General features: G+C 36.2%; 1 protein-coding gene and 1 non-coding gene across 2 annotated transcripts; one reads left to right on the forward strand and one right to left on the reverse strand.

Annotated features, from left to right (window-relative positions):
* Positions 1-1697: 1697 nt before the first annotated feature.
* Positions 1698-3488, forward strand: LOC121745138 (protein ELC-like). Its single transcript, XM_042138928.1, has 2 exons — positions 1698-3028; positions 3201-3488. The coding sequence occupies exon 1, from the start codon at positions 1836-1838 to the stop codon at positions 3015-3017; it is 1182 nt and encodes a 393-aa protein (XP_041994862.1). The 5' UTR covers positions 1698-1835; the 3' UTR covers positions 3018-3028; positions 3201-3488.
* Positions 3489-8138: 4650 nt separating this feature from the next.
* Positions 8139-8211, reverse strand: TRNAV-UAC. Its single transcript has one exon. It is a non-coding gene; the product is annotated as a tRNA-Val (tRNA).
* Positions 8212-14969: the final 6758 nt, after the last annotated feature.

Genomic DNA, 14969 nt, shown 5'->3' on the forward strand with positions numbered 1-14969 from the left:
ACTCCAATAATGCACATTGGGATCAGCAGACTCAAAGTTTTTTGGATCAAAACTATCATATGGACCTGGTAATGTGCGAAAATAGTTCATACCAGGCTGTGGGAACTGTGGAACTACTCTTCCTCGTACAGCTCTTCCTCCAACTGCTGTTTCTCCAACCACTGTTTCTTCAACTGCTGTTTCTCCAACCGGAATGGATGGTCTTGAAGCAACAAATTGGTCATCATCCGACGAAGCACCATCTGAGTCTGTACTATCCGGGTCAACATCTTCAGAATCATAAGGTGATTGTGGATCAAGAAAGTCGGCTTTATCAGGACCAATTATGGCCTCAACCACATCACAATTGGCATTGTCCCCTAAATGCACGCCTCCAACATCAAAATCTTGTGTTGTATCGAAACATGGTTCTTGGCCTCTCGTAGACGTACTAACATCAAAATCTTGTGTTGCAGCGAAACATGGTTCTTGGCCTCTCGTAGACGTACCAACATCATAACTTATGAGAGATGACTATGTTGTTGAGTAATTGCCGAATACTCAACATACAATTCAATTTGACCTCCTGTAGCCATACTCTCACTAAACATTAGTGGCATGCATACTTCTTCAAGTAGAATACCTATAAACGTGACTGAAGATCCATAGAATATATGACGTTTCCATACTATTTGAACTTTGTTTTCAAATATGCTTATCCCCATCCTTTTACAAATTGTTTCCACAAGCTTATCGTAGGAAATACTTTCATCCAACATAATGAATCCTTTTGCAAAAGGAGGATCATATGAAATAACTGGTCTGGGAATTATCTTTCCACCCCAATATAAATTGACACACCACGTCATACTATCTGCATTAATGTAAAACACAAATATTGGTAAAAAACTATTAAGTACACTACAATATATACTATCATAACAACCTATCAAATATTGGTAAAAAATTAGATATACTACAACATTTAATACCATAACAATTGGTCAAAATATTTCTATTAATTACACTAAAATATATAATACCATAACAATCCATCAAATAATTATATAAATTACACTACAATATATACTATCATAACAATCCATCAAAAATTGGTAGACTAATGTTTGGAAGAATGAGTCAAAAATTAGATATACTAACCGATTGGGAGGACTAATGTTTGGAAGAATGAGCCAAAATCGAAATCTACACGCTTAAATCCACCACCGGGTCGACCCGAGCAAGGGAAAGGTTTTTGCGTTTTTCCGCCTTGGGAAGGGTTTTCGCGTTTTGGGGAGGGAAAGTGTTTAGGGTTCGCGATTTTGGGGGAGATCTGGGGGAAATATGGTTAAACAGAAACACGCTGACCAGGTTGGCGTGTTTATGTTAAACACGCCAATTCCATAAGCTTTTTTTTAACTTAAACACGCCAATTCCATAGGCGTCTATAACTATTAAACACGCCAACTTTGTTGGCGTGTTATCACGTAATACGCTAACCTAGTTGGCGTGTTTTAACTTAACTGTATTTGGAGAAAATATGAGTAAAATACGACGGCATTGTAAAACGTCAACTCTGTTGGCGTGTTTACTTATAGACACGTCAGTACCATTGGCATTTTACTTATAAACACGCCAGTTTCATTGACGTTTTTTCAATATATGGAATAGATAAGAAAATTGGTACATTTTAGTTATTTTAGTGGCATATTCACCTAGAAACCCGATTTTTCCTTGGGAAAGTTGAGTAAATTAAGAAATCCCAATTGAGCTCGAGGTTGAAGGTGATCGCGAAATTGAGATCTAGAAGAAATTGAGGTTGAGGTGAGATCGTGAAATTGAGATCTGATCTAGTAATGGCGCAATACACGCAGCAGTTCCTGAACAGCGTGCTCTCGCAGCGGGGGCCGGCGGCGCTGCCCTACGCGGAGGACATGAAGTGGCACATCCGGCAGCACCTGATGCACCTCGTGGAGGCGTACCCCTCTCTTCAGCCGAAGACCGCCGTCTTCACCCACAACGACGGCCGCGCCGTGAACCTCCTCCAGGCCGACGGCACCGTCCCCATGTCCTTCCAGGGCGTCACCTACAACATCCCCGTCCTCATCTGGCTCATGGAGTCCTACCCCCGCCACTCCCCCCTCGTCTTCGTCAATCCCACCCGCGACATGATCATCAAGCGCCCCCACCCCTTCGTCTCCCCCAACGGCGTCGTTTCCATCCCCTACCTCCACTCCTGGCTCTTCCCCTCCTCCAATTTGCTCGAATTGGCCCGCAATCTCGCCCACTTCTTCGCCCGCGATCCCCCCCTTTATTCCCAGCGCAAGCCTTCTACCCCTAACCCTAACCCTAGCCCTTCCCCCAATTTAAATCCCGCCTATGCCTCCGTCAATTCCTCCCCGGCGATTCCTCCCAGGGAATATTCTCCCTCTCCGACCCCTCCCCCGCCCTACGGGAGCGGCAGGATGGAGGATCCGGCGGAGGTTTATAAGAAAAACGCGATCAACAAGCTCGCCGCGGATTTGAACGGCGACATCCGGGAGATGAGGAAGGGGAGCGAGGGGCAGATGGAGGGCGCGTTCGGCGCCCAGGCTGTGCTGCGCCGCCGCGAGGAGGTGCTGAGGAAAGGGGTTAAGGAGATGCAGGATGAGAAGGAGGCGCTGGAGCAGCAGCTGCAGATGGTTTTGATGAATACGGACGTTCTCGAAGGATGGTTGAGGGATAACCAGGGGAAATTGGATGGGAGTAAGGCCGAGCACGTCGATTTGGATGAGGTGTTCGAGCCGTGTGATGTGTTGTCGAAGCAGATGCTGGATTGCACGGCCTCGGATATGGCGGTGGAGGATACCATATATGCGTTGGATAAGGCCGTGCAGGAAGGGGCGATTCCGTTTGATCAGTACTTGAGGTGTGTGAGGCTTTTGTCGCGGGAGCAGTTTTTTCATCGTGCCACAGCTACCAAGGTTAGAGCTGTGCAAATGCAGGCTCAGGTTGCTAGTATGGCTTCAAGGTCGTCGCCGCAAAATGCTTTCTCATGAGCTCAGTTCAGGTATGGTGGTGGTGGCTATGATGAATTACAATTTTCACACTCTGTTCTATTTGGTGTTGGTAGAAAGCAGAACTTGCATTGGTTTGTATTTATGAGACTGGTCAATAATTTCAATGTGCAGCTTAAACAAACTGAGATACAATACAATATATATTCATGTATTTTTTTGTAGGGTTGCTTGTTGTCTTGTGTGTGCCTTTGTCGAGGCCTGGGGGGGTCTGATTTTGCGGCACATGATGAGAGAGATTGAATTATTATTGTTCAGAAGTTTTGGTGTTGTTGAATATGTTGTGATGATACTTGCTTATGACTTGTAAGTCTTGATCCTTAGTCCAGTGCTAATGAGATGATATACTTTCTCTATGGAGCTAGCATTTGTTGATGGAACGAATTTGCTTCTATTGTTTTATGGGAACAGAATGTACAATCATTGAGTGATATGTTGAAGCTCTTTTGTTCATTTTGTTATTTTTTCTGCTATGTGCTCTCCGTAAACATGAAAAGGTAGCTATGTCTATTATGCCAAAAAGGTGTTGCAAGTGTGTTTCTATTTAGAAAGAGAGCTGTTTAATTATTCATCTCATTGTGCTATGAATGAAATCAGAATTATGTGGGGATTCTATAGTCTTCCCCTGGGCAGGAAATCCAAAGAATTTTTTATTTTACTACTGTACACATTTGAATCACAGCTTTAGGTGAGCTCATATGCTTTTCAAACTATCTTAGTTCATAGCATATTGCTATAGAGTTAGTTCGTGATCCTTAAAGTAAGATATTGTTTGCTTACTTTAACAGTTAGGAGCCTCAGATTCATAGTTATGATCTCGACTTGAACTCATAGTAATTTCAAAATTGATATTGTTAATCTCTCATATCATAGTCATTCAATTCTGTCTGTTTCGGATGTTGCTGTTTGGATTTGCCTGTCTGGTTTTTAATGAGAAAAATGTTCATGGCTACAGTCCTTCACTAGAAAATCGATCGTTAATGAGGAAAAATGTAACTCTTGTTGAGATCTTGGAGGCAACTTTTTTTACCTTAGTTGAATCAGCCTTTGGTCTGAACTGCTTATCTGCTTTACTGCACACCCTAGCCGCTCCTGATTTTCAAACCATGATGTCTATAGAAGTTTGTATCAGTAACTAACTAAGAGACTAATTTGCATTTCAAGTGCTAAACACACACTAGTTCTTCTGTATGTGGATTTATTGGAAGCGATAAAGTGCATAATTTAATTACTACCTCTGTCCCCTACAATAGGAATCACATTTGGTGTGGTAACGAATTTTAAGAAATGTAAAGAATAGTGAGTTTGAAGGGTTAGTGGAATTTGAGGTCCACTTTTTTTGGTAAAAATGAGCCAGTGGAATGTGTGCCCTACTTATTATTTATGGTAAAAATGAAATATGACTTTTGTTTATTATAGGGCGGATTAAAATGTCAAAATGTGACTCTTATTGTGAGACAGAGGTAGTATAATTAATGCATACATACATGATGTCACTTCTTGGAACCTCATTTACCCCTAGACATTTGATGATGGAAAAATGTTGGTCACCTCGGATATATACCAACCGGCATAATTCTTCAGCGGTGGCAGCTGCTTTCCAGCTATAAGGGCATGAATAACCCCGTCCCTATTTCCGGCCCCAAGTCCCTCCACGTCATCATTTCTCTACAGTTGCGGCCCAGACCACAACTGCTCTAACCCTACAGGCCACAACCCGGGCCGCAACTAATAAATTACACTATTCACAACTTCAACCTATTTTACACGTAAAATAAAAAACGCCGGAAATTTATAACACGAAAAATTTCATTTATAACGCGAGAATTTCATTTTTAATACAAATACAATAAATTATAACCTAAAAAGTATAAAAAAATTAGAATATTAAAAAAATGAAAAAAAAAATAAAAAATGCAAATCTGCCCACGTCGCCCCTCTCCCTCTCTTCCTCCTCCTTCTTCTTCTCCCCCTCCCTCTTCTCCCTCTTCCAAAATGTAAAAATTCAGAAATTGCGGCCCGAACCCCCTCGCCCCGAAAGCTCCAACGCCGGCCAAGGCCGGGACCGTCACCGAGCCGCAAATGCGGCCCCGGGACCGGCCTGGGCCGTGACTCCACCTCCTCCAACGCTTGGGACGGGCCGGGACTCGCGAGATGCGGCCAGGCCCCTTGCGTTATTCATGCTCTAAACTCTATTGATGACATGTTTTATCGAATTCAATAGATGCACATTGTGAGGGGATTCTTTGTTCTACCCATTTGTCTCTGTTTTCTAATTTCATCAATTTTGATATTTTGAATTTGAGTGAGGGAGAGTGGGGAGGGATGGTTGAGTTTAGTCTGTAAAGTTGAAACAACTGATTTCTCGCTTTGTCATGTTAGTGTTGACGTATGTTGATTTTCGATCCTCCTTTGTATCAAAGCAATAACATTGTTAACATCCTTTTGGGATGAATTGCTCTCATTATTGAGATTCATACTTATATTAAAAGAAAAATACGAAAAATATTGAAGATGTGAATGGAAGGATTATTTGGATGGAAGGATATTTATAGCCTATAAATTATAGGTGCATGTGTAAATATGGTATATTGAGGGATTAAGAAATAAAAAAGCTTAAAATCTGTTGAGTAATAGATGTATAACAAATAATCTTTCCATTCCTATTAAATATTCAACATTTTCGTTGTGAAAATTGAACATTTGCTTTTCCTTGTGAAATTGTATGTATTTTGTCTTATGAGTTAATCAAAATAGAATAAAATAAAATAGAGAAAAAAATAAAAATGATGTTATTTTTATTTGAAGAAACGGTTTATTTTAATGGGACAATTAAAAAAAGAAAAATAGTTCATTTTTAAAAGGATAGATGGAGCACAATAGGTATTTTAAAATTTAAATCAAATTTTAAATTATTACAAAATTTGGACTCAAAACCACGACCACTCGTACCCTTTTTTGGTTGGTGAGATAGTCCCCTACCCTCCAACTCGTAACTTGGCTAATTCCCTTACCACAGAACACCCGCCCACCCAATCCATCCCGTCCCCTTGAACAACACCACAACTAATTGTTGAGGATGCCCTTACAAACGCAGGTGAACTACATAAATCGTCCCGAACAAATTTAGTCTCATAACTTTAAAAATATCATGAGACATCCTTGAAATTATGGTGTAATCATATACTTTGCATTTTTTTTCATGTTTCTGCTAATTTTAGTATTAAAATATACTTTAAGGCATGAATGACATTTTTAAACATTAAAAAAAATTGCCACAACAATCTGCTGTCTCTCTTTTTCATGGACTTTATGTGAAATCTTCTCTTTTTTAAATAGGACTTCTTCTTCTTCTTGTTTTAATAAAAAATTTACAAACTGGAGAAGTTTTTTGCAAACTCTAGTTTCTTCTTCTTGTAACTAAAATTTTTTAATTTTACAAAAATCATAAATATGAAAGTTTGATTTGTTATTTTATTTATTTATATAGAAAATGAGAAAATTGAGCTTAGAATTTTATGATTTTGATAAATTAAAAATTTCAATAACACTTTTTAACCTATTACAATCAAAGTAAATATATAAAATAAAACAAATAATTTTAAACATGCATATCGAACAAGGATAATTCAATTCATACAAGGAGCTCACATAAAATATGCAATATATCATCCCATTACCAACACATGCTGGCAATTTAGTTTGTCTAAATTAGGAAATTTTTCCTCATATTTTTGGGTGTAGATAAATGTTTCAAAATTAATTCGATATGAATGAAGCAGAATTTTTAAAGTGGACACTTAAATAAAATTGTGTGGGTAGTTCTCTGTTTCATAATGTCTTTTTACAATTGTTTTATTTCTCATTCATAGAATAAAGATTAAGATCATGCAATTAAATACTCCCTCCAACCCAAAAAATAGAAACTCTTTTCTTTTTGGTTCGTTCCCTAAAAATAAAAAAAAATTATTTTAGAATTTTTTTCTCTAATAAGGTGAGATCCATTTCCACTAACATACTTTTCTTTCTACCCCTCTTACTTTACTAATTTTGCATTAAAACTCGTATTGTTCTAGAAAAATTTCTTTTTTTAAGAGACAAAAGAAATATTTCTTCTTGCTCTTTTTATAATACCATTTCTCTTTTTTGGTCTCTGTGTATAGTTTTAACTTTTAAGTTATGCTAAATAAAACCACATATTTTAGGTCATTTTTAGTCATATAACTCCAAAATAGATGGACCTACCTTACCAAACCGCCTATAAGTTAAGGTAAAAGTTACTATTAGTAAACCAATTATCAACTGATGGAAAAGTTACTATAAGTAAACTACGACATTTAATCCTTTTGTAAGTGGTAAAAAGTAATTATAAATCCTAGTATGAATACCTACCTAATATCCGACTCGATATATTTTTGGGTACCCAAATTCGACGAATTAGATACGCAAATACCCGACTCTTTACCTATGTTAATGCCTAATAAAAATTCAAATTAATATTATATAAATATAAATATAGAGAATATTTAAATAAACTAATATCTTTAATATTGCATTATAGTGTAAAACTACAAAAATGGCTCATATTTATTTTAAAGTACACGATTATCTTTGTCTCTATGAGAATTAATTATGCAATATGTAAATGTTCTTAGCCATCTACTCAAACATAGAAACAATCAATAATATAATTCAAAAGTAAAAAACTAATCGGGTATTAAAAATTGTCTGAATAATAAATCGGGTATTCGGGTAATACCTAATACACGAAAAGGTTACCCGATTCCTGAATTATCTTAAATTTTATTACTCAATCCCATAAATTGAGTATTGGATATCCAATACCCAACAAGTATCGGGTCGGGTGCGAGTAAACCCAATACCTGATATCCATGTTCCCATCCCTAATAATTCCGAACCAAAACTTGAATTAAGTGAAAAAAAAATTTAAAGAACTTGGAGTATGACAAATTATTTATTTAATAGCGGAGTAAAGTATAAATTCCCAAATTGACACATGGCAAAATTTTCCCTAAAACATGGAGTAATTGTACATGTTAAAACAAGAGCACTTATTTCATTACCAAAAAATTGAAAAAATATTGTTGCTGCCCAGGATCGAACTGGAGACCTTTAGTGTGTAAGACTAACGTGATAACCACTACACCACAGCAACTTATTGGTATCATAAGTATGATAAAAGAAATATAACAATAGTTAGTGAGACTGTGAGAGTGACCATACTAAAATTGTGTCGTTCTTTTTATGGTGTAATCATGAATAAGTAAAGATCATAACATTAACTTGAATTCATAACTCTTTTCGCAAACTTAAAAACAAAACAAAACAAAAGTATGAATCCGTAAACCCATCTTTCCCTATCGTTGTCGAGGCACAGCCTATCCTATCCTATCCCATTCCATTTTTTGTCAATGACAACAAACCTAAACCCCACCTCTTCGACTAATTACTAATATGTGGATGTGCTCTTGACTCTCTCTGACCAGCTCTCTATTTTAATATTTCTCTCCAAAAAAATAAAAAAATAAAAATCAAAACTATAATAATCAAATAAAAAATCAAGTAAAATTTGTACTTTTACAAACTTTCAACATGATACCATTCTTCAGCAAACATAAATAAGAAATACTGAAATTAAATTACACTAATTTTTGCATTTCAGATACCAAAAATCAAAAATATAATTTCTAATATGTAAAATATATTAATAATACATTTTTATTATAATATTTGACTTTTATGTAAAAATATAGATTAGAGCATCTCCAAGGGATAAAGGTAAATTAAGAAGATATATTTATCACTACGTTCACATATCATTTAAAGCTAAACTAAAGTCTAATTTTCGTCCCTTATATTTGCCCTAAAATTCTTTATGGTCCCATACTAAGTTTGTGACCTATTGGTCTCTAACATATTGTTTTGGTTCATTTTGGTCAAAAACAAGGTTACAAACTTAATGTATGGGACCCGAAAAGAATTTTAGGGAAAATGTATGAGATCAAAATTGGACTTTAGTCATAGATTATAATTAAGTTATTAAATTGATCAAACATTTTGACAAGTCCAAGTTTATAATTAAGTTATCAAACATTTTGACTGTTAATTTAACAGAAAATGGTTATTTTGGACCAAAACAATATGTTTTGGCCTAAAAGGTATCAAAACAATATGTTAGGGACCAAAATGTCACAAACATAATGTTTGAGACCAAAAGGAATTTTAGGGCAAATGTAAGGGACCAAAATTGGACTTTAGTCTTAAAACTAATATATACTCCATAAGTGAGACTCATATTCCACTAACTTTTTTTTCCACCCATTTTTCTTTACATTTCTTAAAACTCGTGCCCCTAAGAAATGAGATTCCTAATGACGGACGGAAGAAGTGATTTCTAAAGTAATTGTGAATTTTCCAGTTTTGAGTGTTTTGACTGTTTCTACATTATGTTTCATTATTACAGATTTTATGATATTTAAAACAAACTTAGGAGCTCCATAAATTCATAAATCAAACAGTGAATTTAGATAGGTAAAATTATTAGATACCTTTCACTTTGTTTAACAACTGATTCAACATTTTACCATTAATATATATTCATGCAACACTCCAACAATTTTGTCACCCGAAATGTATTCGTTTATTTTTGTAGATTTAGCGAGCACTATATATGTGCTTGGAATATTCAGACCACCCTACCTGTGCTCGGAAATCTGAAAAAAAAATATTCATGCAACATTCCAACAATTAAGTACCATAAAATTATATGCAGTGTATTCGGCTTATTTTTCTAGATTTAGCGAGCACTATATATGTTCTTGGAATATTCCGACCACCCTACTTGTGCTCGGCCATCCGAAAAAAAAATATTCATACAACATTCCAACAATTATGTACCATAAAATGTATATGCAGTGTATTCGGTTTATTTTTATTGATTTAGCGACCACTATATATGTGCTTGGAATATTCCGACCACCCTATCTGTGCTCGACATTCCCAAAAAAAATACATATTCATGCAACTTTCCAATATATGTTTGGAATATTCCGACTACCCACAATGTTCTCGGCATTCCCAAAAAAAAGAAATATATTCATGCAACATTCCAACAATTTTCGGGTATTCTTAAATTTGGTGCATCGATATATTTCATTTTATTTTTATTGATTCAAGCGAGCACTATTTATGTGCTTGGAATATTCCGAGCACCATTCATGTGTTCGGCATTCCAAAAACAAATTATATTCTTGCAACACTCCAACAATTTTCGGATATTCTTAAATCTATTGCATCAATATATTTCATTTTGTTTTTATTGATTCAAGCGAGCACCTTATATGTGCTCGAGAATCCAAAAAAATAGAACTATATTTAATATATTATCCAGCAATAATAATGTCGTTGTCTTAAATTCTGAACGGTTTTTAGCGAACACATCCTAGCGTGCTCGGAAAATTACGAGCACAAAGTACAAGTGCTAGCAATTATTCAGATCTTTTGTACATCAACCATTCCCTTATTCTTCTCATTCTATCCATCTGCCAATTTTTCCTCTTCTGTGAATTTTTCAATCTTAACTCACATTTCATCAAATTTTCCTACAATTTCTTTAGATCGGAAGTGTTCCCTTATGTAAAGGTTGTTAGGTTTGGTATACTGAAAAGCATGTTTCGAGCACGAATAGAATCTTGCTTGTATACGAAAACTCTACAATCCACTTTTAACCCGATTCAGTATTATTCGAGCAGTTTCGCACGAATAGAATCACTAATATTATTACATTGTGTTTGCTTGTGCATTTATAACAAGTTTTACAAAAAATTAAATGTATATGAAGCAAACAAAGTCTAAGTCTTTGTTTCAGTAGACCGGCTGTGGGCGTCGTCCCCTTTAAGGTAACAAGGTCAGTTCTGAACAAAGAAAAACAAGAATTTCACAACCTAGATAGAGTTTGGTTACCTATCATGAAAAGTTGCAATGTCAGTCTGATATTTCTAAGCCTTACTGAAATAAGATGACATTGGTGTGGTATAACGCTGAACGGATCTAACAGCAAGACATGTGTTCATGTTATCTACTGGAAGACTAGATCTTGTTAAACAACTATTTCTTAATCAACATACGTTAGCATTGATCATACGTTATTGATTATGCATTACTTTGACTTATCAAATGGTGCGAGTTTTTTGCAACCCAATAATTATGATATATTGGGTAGTGGTAATTAATATCTAGCGGTGCTAGGATTGCTATTATGTTGAATCGCGCACTTGGTGAGTCTGGTTTGATAATGGCCTCAAGAGGAGCTCGAACAAGGTTTTATTATTCGGAAACTGGCCAGTTGGAATTTAATTATTCCATGAATAATAAATAAGTGTTTCTTGCTAAGTCCACTATTGGAATTAAAAGATGTTAATTAATTAATTCTATAGCAGACACTAATTAATTAATTGACATTTTTTATCTTAAGCACGAGAAATGAACGATAAACAAAACGGAAGCCTAGATTACTTATAATTTCGGATTTGGATGGACAGTGCAATATTACTTTTGTAGTGGCTGCTCGTAATATTCCAATATAAGATTGTATTAATTTATGGGTTCAATTTAATTAGTAAAAAGCTAATTGAGGGAGGCCATATCCAAAACTTTCCATAGATCCCTGATTGGGCCCAATATGTAACTTAATATAAATAGGAGAATAAAAGAGACAAAATTATTCATTAATTTCTCTACATGAAATTTTCATCCCTTCTCTCTTTGAAGGAGGACGATTTTTCAGCTCTCCTCCATGAGACTTTTCTATCTTCTTTATTCGAGTCCTAGTATTTTGATAAGATATGTCCACCCTAATATCGGAATACAGTTCGGGAACCAGTCAGAAGATCTGTGGTCTATTATTGAAGATCATCGTGGAGAAGACGCAAGCAATCGACGATTCTTTGGAGAATCAAATCGGTAACTGTAAACCGTAGTATTCACGTTAAGGATTTACTTTCTTTAAGCATGAATTATTTGCGTTCTAGAATGCAATCATCCGTTTAACATGTGAATTGATTAATCTCATAATCGGTCAAATAGATCATTATTTGATTTATTTGTTATGTACAAGTCTTCCGTTGTGCAAGGGGCACCAAACCCCAGCAAAGGTATCATTATAATTATTTGTTACTCTCTCTAAATTATTTGGATATATTAAAGGAAATGTAATGTTTGTGCTCATTTTAATTTTTATTATATTTGTGTGGTAGAAGTGTGTTCCTTTTTGCTCGCGGCCTCCCCAATCTCGCCATCTTCTAAATAATCTAAAGGTATAGTTGTAATTGTTAGTTATTTTCCCTAAATTATTTGGTTATATTAATTGAAAATGTGATGCTTGTGTTCTTTTTAATTTATACCATTTTTGGTGATAGGGTAGTGAAATGGACATAATTCCAGGAAGAGAGTGGATGTATAAGAGAAAATTTGCTACAGGAGAGTACAATCTTGATTTTTATTAACGGAATAGATAATTTTATAAGTTTTGATATGAACATCCCTCTAGAATGGATGGTTCAAAAATTAGATGTCCATGCGCACGTTGTGATAATATGAAATAACTTTCTACGGAGAAGGTGAAGGAGCATCTTGTGAGAAAAGGGTTTACTAAATATTATTATGATTGGAGATTTCTTTGTGATGTGGAAGCGTCGTCCAGTTCAATACCTGATATATCCATGGATTTCGCTTCACCATCGAATCCATACCAACATATGTTGCATAATGCGTGGGGACAAACAACCCGTCACGAGTCTTATCATTTCCAGATGCAACACTTAGCACAATATGTTCCGTCTGCCTATATGCCAGAACCCCCGACTAACGAGTTGCAACAGTTTTACAATGTATTGAAGTCTGAAAATCGAATGCCTCAGCGAGTTGTTGATGAATTGTGCCAATTTATGGATGAGAGTCTGCCGAGGCTGAATCGCATGCCTAACAGTTTCTATCAGTGTAAGAAACACATGCAGATATTAGATATGCCCCATCTAAAGATACATAGTTGCACGAAGGGGTGAATGGTCTACTGGAGAGAAGAAGAGAGCAAAACTGAATGCAAAGTTTGTGGTTAAGCTCAATTCAAGGATAATGGTAGAAGTCCATTCAAGAAGATGTATTATTTTCATCTGGGTCCAAGATTGAGGTGGTTGTATGCATCCGAAGTTACCGCTCAATCCATGAGATGGCTTGCAGAAAACACTCTGACTCCAGGAGAGATGTCTCATCCGACAGATTCTATAGCTTGGAAAACCTCGACAAAACACATCCCTTCTTTGCTTCCTAATCAAGAAACGTCAGGTTGACACTTTGCACAGATTGATTCCAACCATTTGGTTAGACTGGTTCACAATACTCATTGTGGGTAGTGATTCTAACTCCATACAATTTTCCACAGTGGATGTGCATGAAAGATTCGTACATGTTTCTTACTTGTGATTGTGCCTGGTCCGAAGAATCCAAAACAAAACATTGATGTGTTTCTACAACCTTTGTTGCAGAGATCAATGATCTATGGGTTGAAGGAATTTCGGTATATGATATATCTAGAAAACAAAACTTTCAACTACGTGCAACATTGATCTGGACTATCAGTAACTTCCCTACATATTCAATGTTGTCGGGATGGAGCACATCTGGGCATCGTGCGTGTTCGTATTGGATGGAGGACTTGCAAGCCTTCTCCCTGAAGCATGGAAGAAAAACCACTTGGTTTGATTGCCACATGTGGTTTCTCCACATGAATCATCGGTTTCAGAGAGACAATAAGAACTTTCAAAAGAATAGAATTGAGCATTATGGTCATCCTCCAGTCTTGAATGGGAACAAATACTTGATCACCTTGACCAATTCGGACTCATGAGAGTGTTTGATGAAGATGTTGAATCAGTAAACTTTGAGTTGAGCAAGATTTAGAGGTGGAGAAAACGAAGCATATTTTGGGATCTTCCATATTGGAAGACAAATTTAATTTGCCACATTTTGGATGTCATGCATATAGAGAAGAATGTGTTCGACGATATCTTCAATACCATTATGGATGTCGACGAAAAGACGAAGGACAATGCAAATGCACAACGAGATTTAGAAGTACTTGGTATATGACCCGAGCTTTGGCCACGCGGTGGAAAATATCATAAGGCTGCTTTCACGCTTGAATAAGAAAGTAGAGAATTATTGCTCAAGTGGCTCAAGAGTTTAAAGTTTACGGATGGTTATGTTTCCAATCTATCAAGATGTATCGATATAAAAACACACAAGTTGTACGGTATGAAAGGCCACGATTGTCATGTGTTTTTATGAAACGATTGTTACCGATTGGACTTCGTGTGTTACTTCCACGCATTGTATAGAAACCTTTAACCGAGTTGTGAAACTTCTCCAGAGATCTTACTGCTACAATTATAAGGGAGGTTGATATGATAAAATATAATGAGTCGATTGCACTTACCTTGTGCAAACTTGAGATGATATTTCCCCCGTCTTTCTTCGATTCCATGGAGCATCTTCTAGTCCACTTAGCATATGGGGCATTGATTGCAGGACCGGTGTATTTCCGATGGATGTATCCATTTAAATGGTACATGCGGAAGTTGAAATTAAATGTAAAGAACAATGCCGTTGTGGAAACATCTATATGTAACACGTATTTGACAGAGGAAGCATCAAATTTCTACACTCATTACTTCGAGTCACATGTCCATTGCCTAGGTAGATACGTTCCACGTAATGCTGACAGAGGTGGATCAACTCACCCTGAAGATATGCTTTCAATTTTCATATATGATATCATATGTGCTAGGAAGGGATAAAAACGATACTTGTTAGAAGTGGAGTACAAAGCGACACAAACTTGCATATTAGCTAATACTA

Source organism: Salvia splendens, chromosome 8 (genome assembly GCF_004379255.2).
Source record: "Salvia splendens isolate huo1 chromosome 8, SspV2, whole genome shotgun sequence".
Classification (NCBI taxonomy): domain Eukaryota; kingdom Viridiplantae; phylum Streptophyta; class Magnoliopsida; order Lamiales; family Lamiaceae; genus Salvia; species Salvia splendens.

What these genes read in the sequence shown, in the direction of transcription:
- LOC121745138 (XM_042138928.1), top strand. Translation starts at nt 1,836, where the DNA reads ATGGCGCAATACACGCAGCAGTTCCTGAACAGCGTGCTCTCGCAGCGG.